Source organism: Ambystoma mexicanum, chromosome 4p (assembly GCF_040938575.1).
Source record: "Ambystoma mexicanum isolate Mex_15411 chromosome 4p, UKY_AmexF1_1, whole genome shotgun sequence".
NCBI classification, from domain to species: domain Eukaryota; kingdom Metazoa; phylum Chordata; class Amphibia; order Caudata; family Ambystomatidae; genus Ambystoma; species Ambystoma mexicanum.
This window is the reverse complement of record NC_090927.1, coordinates 284349301-284360602: the sequence shown is the minus strand read 5'-3', so window position 1 is coordinate 284360602 and position 11302 is coordinate 284349301. Positions and strand designations below refer to the sequence as shown.

The 11302-nt window shown below is 47.3% G+C and overlaps 1 protein-coding gene across 1 annotated transcript in view; it reads left to right on the top strand.

Moving 5' to 3' along the window:
* The first annotated feature begins 2419 nt into the window (after positions 1–2419).
* Positions 2420–11302, top strand: part of TNFRSF21 (TNF receptor superfamily member 21) — a 329419-nt gene continuing 320536 nt past the window's right edge. The window contains exon 1 of the mRNA XM_069605835.1: positions 2420–2706. Coding sequence (XP_069461936.1) covers positions 2614–2706 — 93 coding nt within the window. The 5' untranslated portion in view covers positions 2420–2613. The remainder of the gene's footprint in view (positions 2707–11302) is intronic.

The following is an 11302-nucleotide window of genomic DNA, read 5'->3' as shown; positions in this document are numbered from 1 at the left end:
TTACCATATCTTTTTGTATAATCTACAATTTCATTTGACACATCTCTTATAATGTTTTATTTTTGCAATATTTTTGTGTACTTTTAAATATACATGTCATTTATTATGTGTTAGCCTCAGAGGAAGAGCAAGGACTGCTCGAAACATGTGTTAGGCTGGACACCATCTCATCAAATAAATCTGCAAATAAAGCAGCGTCTATCATTTTGTGTTGGCGCAGCGAGACTGGAAACACTTCCATTTAGTTCACTTTTACCGTGGAGTACTTGGGCAACGTACCCACAACCCCCTGCCACCTGCTGCCTTCCGGTTTGTTATACCAGTCTGCAAGCACAGTGTCCCACTAGGCTTCACTGCCCAATCCCCTTTTTTCAGTTGCTTTATTTTTTAACCTGCCCCCATAAACGAGTACTGGTACTCTCCTTCAACTTGGAGAAGTCGAGGTACTCAATATGGAAATAATGAAAAGTGGAGGTAATGGGGGCCAGTTGGACAAGCGCTTTTAAAGTACTTACCTTGGAGATCTCAACTAAGTCATGTCAGCCATCCCAATTTTTTCTCGCCATCACACATAAGACACTGACACCACACCACAGTCATCATAAAAATGGAACCTAGAACAGTAATGCAACCTCATCAAGATGAACAACACAACGTGATTCAGTATAACTCTAAAATGCTAATACGGAGCCACAGCCCAACTTTCGTTTCCCCTACCTTCGAATCTACTAGCACCTTTCAATTATGCACAAGTACTAAAACACACAGCAATCAGATTTATTACTGCTAGCACCATCCCAACCAGAGGAACCTTGGGAAGAAACTTAGGGTTCATCGCACAACCTGCTACATCTTTAGCTCTATCACTTACTGTGCACTGCCAGGAACTTTCCAAGTGTTCCAGCACTGTTATCAAATAACCAAGTGTCAATGCCACAAACCACATAGAACCGTAACAGCACTGAGCACTCTGGTACTTCCAGCCCGCCCTCATCAGCGCCACATGTTCAGTACCTGCCTTTCCCCTACACCCACCCCTTTTTTTTCTGTCAAAACCAGGCACCACAAGGCCACCGCAAATTTCAGAGATGCACTATAAAGGACCACTTTACATTATATTACCAGTAATATGGGTAATAACACTTTTACAGCATTTAGGCAACTAAGGTATCCGCAATGAGGCACTAAATAAAAACATGATTTTTAAACAGCTTCTTATTTACTGAACCAGTTTGCGCAGTTGACCGTTATTTGATTCTGGCCCCACCCACTCACCTTGTTGTATTTGTGCCCCCTGGTTTGCCCCGCTCCCATATTAATTTCTCGAGACGTCAATGGTTACAAAGCATACGTGACTCGTACATGTATGTTATAACAGTTTGTTTTGAATTACTACCAGAAAGCAGGCAAATCGGTTGGGTATAAGTAGCTTGCGTAAATAAAAATAACAACACTCTTACTAAATGCCACTGTATGTAAAAAGCCAAAATATGAACAAAAATAATGGCCAAAAGGAGATGCGGAGCCTTTGATGCATTATCCTGGCACAGTAATTTTATTGTCCTGTTCGATCAACCTAGGTTATTGTATGTTCTGACCCAGATGGTTCTTGTGTGGTGTTTATGATTCAGGGCCAGGTTTATTCTATATCAATAAAAACGGGGTCCCCCTTTTGGTCTAATAAGTGCTAGGAAAGATGGTATTGAAGAGGAAACTGGAAGACGTGGGGGCTTGAAGAGATTGGGGGGAAAAGGAGTGCAGGGACGATAATTAACATACGGCTTGGGGAGATGCGCTCAATGAGGTAGGGTGATTTTGTGTTGTTGACGTGAAGCTCATGTTTGCAAGTGTATTGGAAAACATTACCCATAAAAACATGTAACTACAGACCGGTGCATGCTCGGGAACGTGTATGTTTCTTTCCACCACGGACACTAGTAGTTATCCTCACCCGACTTATGTTGCAAGCCTTAGGCAGGCTGGCTATGAGGTAATCCTTCCCCCGTCCTCGTGGGCGCCCTTCCCGTTCTCCCAGGGAGCCTGACTCAGCACCGACCGAATAGCCGGGCTCCCTTTCTTCAATTATTCAGGCTTTACCCGTAGAATGTCAAGAGCATTGCGGCTGTAAAACCCAGCCTGGGCTGCGCTTAGTTAAACCTAGTAAATGAGGGGGATACCCAGTTGCAGGTGGCGACACATTGGAATGTGGACGGCTTTTGTTGTGCACTCCTCCTGGGCTTGGCACCTGTCCTCGGGTGACGTCACGTACGAGGCGTGCCGCGGCGTGGCCCCGCCCCCCTCCCCGCAGAGGCGGCGCGGCTGCTCCAATCGCATCGCTGAGCAGGAGGTTGTGGGCTGCAGAGGCGGGGAGGAGGGAGCACCGGTGGCGGCGCGCGCGCGCGCGCGCGCCCTGCCTGCCAGTCTCAGCCGCACCTGCAGAGATGGGCAGCCGCTCGCCGCGCGCCGCCGTCCAGAGCCCCACGCTGCTGCCCTACTACTTGAAGCCCGTCCTGCTCCCGCTGCCGCTCCTCGGCATGGCCCTTGGATAGAGAGGGGGCATGGGAATACGCGGGGCCGCACGCTGGGGGCGCGCGCACTGACAGCCGTCCAACCATGGGGGCTTCCTGCTGCAGCAATGGCAACGCCGGGCACGGTGTGGCCCGGAACAGGGGCCCGTGGCATGGCACCAACATCTGCCTTCTGACAGTGAGTATGGGGCAAGTGGGGGCTCTGCTGCGTGCTGGGATTTGGGAGCAGCTCTGCCAATGCCATGATGGGAGACACCGGTGTTCATCTTGAATAGAAATGCTGGACAGAAGTGCCATCATTACCTAGGACTCTTACTAATCATTGCCACTCGGGGGGCATTGCCTGCAGGCTTGTATATGTGCATGTACGAGGTAACCATCACCCTTCTTTGTGTTCCAGCCTGGGCGCAGCAGCATGGCGTGTGTGGGTGCAGTGTAATGGGCACACTGACATGCTATTTTTGGTGGCTGTGGGAGGCCCTATGAAGGATTTAGGACCCCTGTTTTAAGGGCAGAGCAGCATCATTGTGCAGGCTCCTTGCTGCCCGGGGTTAGCAACCCCCTACCGTGTCGCCCTATCGGAATGCCCATTGTAGTGCCACTCCATACCAGGACCCCGGTGATTCCTACTCTGCTGTGCACATGTATGTTACTACTAATGGTGCTCTATGGTGAAGTTTAAGTGCAAACCCATGCACACAAAAGCCACCGGTATTACACATTAAATCCAACACATCGCTTCATCCTTTCGAGGTTAATTGAATTGAGTACAATTACACTGGGTAATAAACGTTAGCCTGGCGGCCACCCACAGCCCACTGTTCGCAACAGCTGGCAGATGTGATGCGCTGTCCTTCGCAGAGGTTCACAAACACTATCCTGAGATCCAGACTCGATGTTTAGCACACTAAAGAGAACCCGAGTTTTCGGGATCGCTGGAATAGTTTGTGGCCCATATGCCGACATTGTTCACGGCAAACTGAAACACCTACTCTCGCTTTGCGATAATATGAGGAATCTAAAACTCTTGTGCGTTGGACATTTATTTTCACTGTTAGGTCCGCCCATGGGAAAGTTTTGTGGGGGAGGATGCTTATTCGTCACCCCATAGCACTGCCGAGTTCCTTAACACATTTGTTTGTACATGATTAACTTCAGTGGCCTTTAAATGATTATTAGTTTAGCAGGTGGGTATACTTCTCTTTTTAATCTCATTTGACATTTCGAACTCATTTCTGTATAATGTACGATTGTTGTATTTAATGCATATGTGTTTTCACTATCAGTGTTAATTGTGTAAGGTTTGTTTTTACCCAAAAACATAAATAAAAAACGTCATTACAGCGCTCAGAAGCAGGTGGCATCTGGCATGAAGCACTGTGTAAGGACATTATTATATACAATAGGATATGCCTAGTCCTCATTCTACCTTTCCCTACAGATAAATATATGCTAGGCACGCACCAGAAGTACTGTATTATTATAACCGGCCAGATAACTCCGTGAGTTCAGTGGCTGCAGCTTTCTATATTCATCTTACAGGGCACACGATCCAACTTTGGCAGAGTCGTCTCAGCTTTTCGTCTTTCTGAGGTCGACAGATCAACTAACGCTATATTGTGCCGCACTAACTCTTGCTATTTATTGGACTGCAAAACGGCAATACCTGCAGTAGCAGGTGTCGAATATAAAATATGTTCGCATTGTAGGATTGTGTGATATTGCTCTTTTTGTTATGCTACCTTGTGTCTCTTTCTCCAGTGCTGGTGTCTGTAAGTTAATGGCACTGGAGGGCATGGGCACTGAACAATAAAAGGGCCCTAAGCCCTTCTCTTCATACCGATCTGCTTCAATGCACTGTTTTCTGTGAAAATGTCGTAAAACTTCCCGTTGATTAAACACATCTTGGGTCTATTTTGTTACCTTGGTAAGGTGCAGGATGCCGTGCCTGCCAAGGCTTGGGGTGACTCATGCTGTGTGTGAGTGTTGCTTCTCCCCGTGCCAGGAACTCGACGCAGCAGCCGGGCACCACGTGTGGGTTGTAGCAGCAATGGTTGGTCTTCCAGTCAGTGCTTGAGGGCACAAAGACACGTTCTCCTGACGGGAAAGAAACGCCCGCAGCGCTGGCCTATGCTATGCCCCTGTGTGGTGAGTGTGGATACACGTCCCTCCAGATCTGCTGGTCTCCGCGTTAAATCGATTGCTGATGAGATCGCTGGTTTGTATCCGAGAAGGAATGCATCGCTCCAGGTCGAACAATTCAGTATCATTCATCTGTTATTTACAGCACTAGAAAACAGCAACAACTCTTGTATAAAGTGTTACATAAAAAAAAGTTCTCATTGTTACCCTTGCAACAAGAATCTAATTAACCCAAATCTCCCAGACCTGCTTGAATCCTGTGTAATCGTGCACATCAACCTTGGACGTGCTGGTAGCGCGCCGCCACTAGCATACTGTGCACGCTACCAACTGAATTGTCCCTTCGAGCAACCAAACCAGGGGGCAGTGGGTGGCTTCCTACCTAGCCCTAAGACAGATGCTAGAGGCGGTAGGCTTGGCCATGGCAAGCCATGATTGGGGTGAAGCACTCCTTTTGGGTGGGGAGGGGAAACACAAATTCAAAACAAATGTGCTTTGTGTCGATAACGCGTTTCTTTGGAGGTGCTCAGTGACTATGGTGGGCCAAGTCTGTAGACCACAATTTTCTTGCAGGTAGCCATTTTTCTGTGAATTATAAGGGTTTGAACTTAATTGTCACTCTGATTAGATGTGGTATATTGTTCATCACAATCTGTCTCATCTAATTATGTCTGTGCTCCTTGTAAGTGTAGTATTACCTGTACAGCACAGCAAAATAGTTTTGTTGTGATTTCAGCTTCTTGTGATTGTATTTGTTGGTCTCTTTTAGTTGCCTTCATCTGGCGGTTTCCACCTGTTTTTATGTCGGTGCATTGAATGGCGAGTGATGTTTTTCTGCACCCTCGGATTTGAATCGTTGCAGGCCACATCTGGTGGTTTCCACCTGCTTTTATGTCAGTGCTTTGTATGGTGGGTGCTGTCTTTCTGCAGGCCACACCTGGTGGTTTCCACCTGCTTCTATGTCAGTGCTCTGTATGGTGGGTGATGTCTTTCTGCAGCCTGGGGTTTGAATCCTGGCAGGCCACATCTGGTGGTTTCCACCTGCTTCTATGTCAGTGCTCTGTATGGTGGGTGATGTCTTTCTGCAGCCTGGGGATTGAATCCTGGCAGGCCACATCTGGTGGTTTCCACCTGCTTCTATGTCGGTGCTCTGTATGGTGGGTGATGTTTTTCTGCAGCCTGCGGTTTGAATCCTTACAGGCCACACACATCTCGTCTAATGGCTGCTTTGCTCAGGTGACCAGGCCGTGAATTCCTGTCCAGATTTTCTTGCTTGATTTGGAAACAAAGAACAAAGACTGACTGCTGAAGCAATGATTATAGGACCTGGCACAATATCGCTCATTGTCCAGAATCTTGGCACAGGGTGCTTGCGGCCCAGGCTGTGCCCAGGCTGTCGCCTGTCACCAGCTGACCGAGTAAGAGTCTCTGCGATGAATGCAGCTTTAAGCTTCTTTTGTAGAGGGTTATTTTCCCAGAACCCCTTTGGTTTCTATCCCTTTCACTTGATGTTAGTGTCGGAAAAGTAAGTTCTGTGGGAATTGGAAAATCATAATTCAGTGCAAAACAACTGCCACAAAGGGATGCTGATTCACAAAAGAAATGAACAGACGTAGCCGTGTGCTATACATCAAGCTATTCAAGGGTGAATGGGCACTGCTCTTTCTTAAATAAGTCAAGGTTTTGTGTCTGCCATCAATCCCTACATATTAACACGTTCCATTGCAGAGATTTGAACACTTGCAGCCTGATTCATGGAATTATTTGCGTGAAAAACGCAGATTTGCGTGCCTTTCCGCCTGAAAATCCTTGTTTGAAGTATGGGGATTTTCAGGCAGAAAGGCGCGCAAATTCCATGAATCAGGCAGATATTGTTTACAATACTCCCTAATTGATGTTGCTTCCTGGGATGTCATCAAAGAGGCCAGTTGTTGAGTGAGGGCACCTGCTACACACATGATTTTTGTAAAATTATGCCACTGATTTTGTGGGAGCAAGAGATCCAATCATATATCAATAGTATGCTGTTTTGTGGGTTTATTGACATTTTTACCAGCTGCTGCCCCTGATGTATGAAGGCTAAAACGGTGTCTCAAATAATCATTATAAAAAAATGAAACAATAACCGGCTTATGGGGTGGAGTGCCTGCGTTCATTCTTCTTTGCCACAGATGAGTGATTGACTTTCACTGCCTAACGACGTGGGCACCATTAGCCAAAGTGGTTCCCAAAGATGCATCACAGACATTATCCAGCTCAGACCTGAAGAAAGGGTGGGCGCTGCTCTGTATCATGCGACCTATCCGATCTACGATGAAAGTGGTAAATTCACACCTCGGATGGAGCGGCAATGCTCCAGATCAGCAATCCCGAAACACATCGGGCTCCACTTCCACGGTACAGCTCGACTTTCCTGCCGCTCTTAAAGTCCAGGAGCTGTGCTTCCTCCCGACCAGGATATGTCAGGATAAACACTTGGACATGTTTCGAAACATTTCGAAAGTTATTCTGTTCCATCACGAAACATACCATGTTTCGTGATGGAACAGAATAACTTATTGTTTAGGGCAGTCATGCCACCCAGCCTGGATTCCACTGGGGCTACGTATGCTGGGGTCCAGCCAAGCAGGCATGGCTCATATCTTTATATTGCTGTGGGCCTGATTGTAACAAATTGACTTCTGACCTTCGGAGTACGAGGATGAGTAGAGGCTATAGCACCTACTCCGCTCTCACACTTCTACAAACCAAGAGTGAACCCCACCATAAAGGTAAAACGGGCACAGTTCAGAGATATCTCCTTCGTTTTTTTGATAACGTGGGCCGAAAGAAGGCTATACTGTTAAGAGGGGGTGTGTATGTGAGTCAGTAGCAACACAAACCACAAAGTACAACAGTCCAAAATAAAGGAATGCCCAATCAAGGTTATATACAAATATACATGCTCTCATTTAACACACCATATGCAACAATAACTAAATAGAAAAAAAACTGCAAAAACCCACTCCTGTAGACAGAACGCAAAATATGCTAGATAGAAAGATGCAGCACTCTGGGTAGTGAGACGAAGGACAAAAACCACAATGTTCAAAAAGCATATGTTGAGTTTCAAAAGGAATTTATGACCTAGTCGGTCTCTAGTGGCCCTTGGATTGGGGGCTGGGGAGAGTTGTCAGTCAATATTACCATTGCCTTATCTTGGTGGTTTAACAGCGAACCAGGTTTCTTGGTGGTGTGCGTCGGTTTGATTCAATCTGAAATGCAGCAGTCGCGGTAGTGCAATGGCAAGCAGATGCCGAGGTGGGGTTGAATTGAAGGATGCCGTTGTTAGAAGTGTTATTCGAGCGATGTGGATCATGGAGGTCAGCAGGTTCAGTTCGACGGCAAGGCTTGACTGCGAATGGGCTGATATCAGGATGCGTATGGCGAGTTGGTTGGATGCTGTGCTCGATGGTTGCACTTCTTAGGTTGCGCTTCGTTAAGAACACCTGGGTCAGTTTGACAGGTGACTGGATCGGAGATGAAAAGGCTTGTGGTATGAACAGATGTTTGAATGTTGCAGCAATGCTTCTTTTTAGAGCTGCAGCAACAACACACTTTCAGTGGCCAGCTGGTTCAAACGTGCGGTCAGCGGTTCGAAGATTAGCCAAAGCTGCTCCTGAAGCAGTTGGTGCAAACGGAGTCGAACTGGCTTGAATAATTGTTCGTAGCTGTTTGACAATGAAACTGCAGCGGTGCTGGCTGTATAGCTCTCAGGTACTGAGTCCCACAGCAGGATATCAGGGGGCGAGATTAGTCCTTTTCTTGGGCTCCCAAACACAGGGGAGGCTATCACACAGCTTCAGGAGTCCTTCAGCACAGTGAGGTCCTGGGTACCAGTGTGGCTGGCAGACAAGGTCTTGCTCCGGCAGCATGTCACCCCCAATGTGCCCTGGTGATGGTTAAGAAAATGAGCTTTCCTCTCCCCTGGACTACCTGTCTTCACCTCCCAACTTGAGGACGTTTGAAAGGACTGCTATTTCAACATGGTCTAAACTAAATGTTCGTTGAGTTGAAGTCCAGAGATGATTCAAAGAAGTACGAGCCCCTCCTTTAAAAGGCAAAAGTCTACCCGTGATTGGTCAAAAGCAAGTCTATTTTAAGGGTCCGATCACTGTCCTTGGAACAAGGGGCCAGAGACTTCTGACATCACACCCAAAGTGCTTTGTGTGACAGGCAGTGGAGGAGACGTGAAGGAAAGACAGAGAGAAACAAGATGGTGGAATCTTTGGCTGTAAGGAGCTCCCCTTTTCTACACTAATCCTGCACACTTCCCTTCTCAATAGAATCAAAGGCCCTTTTGGTATGCCGTACACTGGTGAGAGGCTCCTGCTTTTGTGAATGGTTGTGCTCTTTGATTCTTCTTCCCAGGACAGCTTCCTGTTACGAAGTCACGAGTTGCTTCTCGTGTTACTTGCCCTCACAAAGAAATAAATAGAGGCAACCCCCAAGGCTCCTGAAGCAGTTGGTGCAAACGGAGTCGAACTGGCTTGAATAATTGTTCGTAGCTGTTTGACAATGAAACTGCAGCGGTGCTGGCTGTATAGCTCTCAGGTACTGAGTCCCACAGCAGGATATCAGGGGGCGAGATTAGTCCTTTTCTTGGGCTCCCAAACACAGGGGAGGCTATCACACAGCTTCAGGAGTCCTTCAGCACAGTGAGGTCCTGGGTACCAGTGTGGCTGGCAGACAAGGTCTTGCTCCGGCAGCATGTCACCCCCAATGTGCCCTGGTGATGGTTAAGAAAATGAGCTTTCCTCTCCCCTGGACTACCTGTCTTCACCTCCCAACTTGAGGACGTTTGAAAGGACTGCTATTTCAACATGGTCTAAACTAAATGTTCGTTGAGTTGAAGTCCAGAGATGATTCAAAGAAGTACGAGCCCCTCCTTTAAAAGGCAAAAGTCTACCCGTGATTGGTCAAAAGCAAGTCTATTTTAAGGGTCCGATCACTGTCCTTGGAACAAGGGGCCAGAGACTTCTGACATCACACCCAAAGTGCTTTGTGTGACAGGCAGTGGAGGAGACGTGAAGGAAAGACAGAGAGAAACAAGATGGTGGAATCTTTGGCTGTAAGGAGCTCCCCTTTTCTACACTAATCCTGCACACTTCCCTTCTCAATAGAATCAAAGGCCCTTTTGGTATGCCGTACACTGGTGAGAGGCTCCTGCTTTTGTGAATGGTTGTGCTCTTTGATTCTTCTTCCCAGGACAGCTTCCTGTTACGAAGTCACGAGTTGCTTCTCGTGTTACTTGCCCTCACAAAGAAATAAATAGAGGCAACCCCCAAGGCTCCCGTCTTGCTGGCGGCAGCGAAGACCGCCTCGCTATGGGAATACACATAACGCTTCCACAGTTTAACTGGGTTTACACATGTGTAATACCAATTTGATGCGGCTTGGATAACTATGAGAGATGCCAGCCACCACACCTCAAACTCGGGTATAGCTCACATTTACAGTTTAACTTGCTACCAGGATAGCATACTCATAGATTTGTAGTTTTTGGAACAGGGGTGCATATGTTAAACACAGATCTTGCGCTGCAGTGACTTTAAGGTCACTTCAGCTGTCAATAGTTCCTCTGTGCTACTGGAGAGCAGGTGCTATTTATTCAGCAGTGTACAGGTGTACACTATGGTTTTGGCATGGATCTTTAGGAAAGAGGGACCTGGTTAGAAGCAGATTTTCTATCTTGCCCAATGGCTGATAGCAGCCTCCTTCTACCATGGGAGCTCTGAACCAGGACAGTCAGTGAGTGGGAGGATTTATATTGTTCACACTACAAAATAAATGTCATTGTGATAGTGATTATCATTGTAGAGGAACATATAGGACGCCGGGATGGGTGGCTGTAGCAGAACAGGTTCTGGGATCCACAAGAGGATCCTGTTAAGAGGATCGAAGGACTTTGAAGGGCCAGTAGCATTATGAGGGTGCTCCGATACACAGGACCACAGCCCCGGATACACTTTTGTCCAAGACAAAGAATTTTCAAGGCAATCCAATCTTTCACCTACAGCCAATGGAACGTGCTGCTGTCAAATGGTTTTGTGCCTTTGGTGCAGCTGCCAGGCGAACAGCAGCATGTTGTACAGATTGCAATTTGGACGTGCTGAACCTAGGAAGTCCTGCATAGAGCGAGTTACAATGGTTCAAGCCAAAGCTCAGGAAAGTTGCTACCACTATAGTACAATTGCTGGTGGGTAGATATGAAAGGATCATTGTGGATAGTAAGTGCCACGTTTCAGTGAGGAAGCAGAGGTCTAGGTGATGGTCCTCTATTCTGTCAGAAATACAAGGGGCATGTTCAACCACAGAGCCGCAGTTCAGAGCCCAATGCAGTTGGGTTGACTAGGAGAGGCTCCATTAATCCCTACATTTCCAATGCCTGCAAGGGTACCAGAGTCGGGAGCTCAGCTCCAGTGCCTTCATGGTATGCTAGAACTATACAGTAAGGGCACCATGTCGACTCAGCAACTAACCAAGGATGTGGTTACGTTTTTGACAGGCAAAGTCCTTACCTCTACGCCTTTTGATCCGGCACCTGCCTGAGTGCACCCAGAGGGAAAGGAGTGCAGACGCGGCCTCCCTCT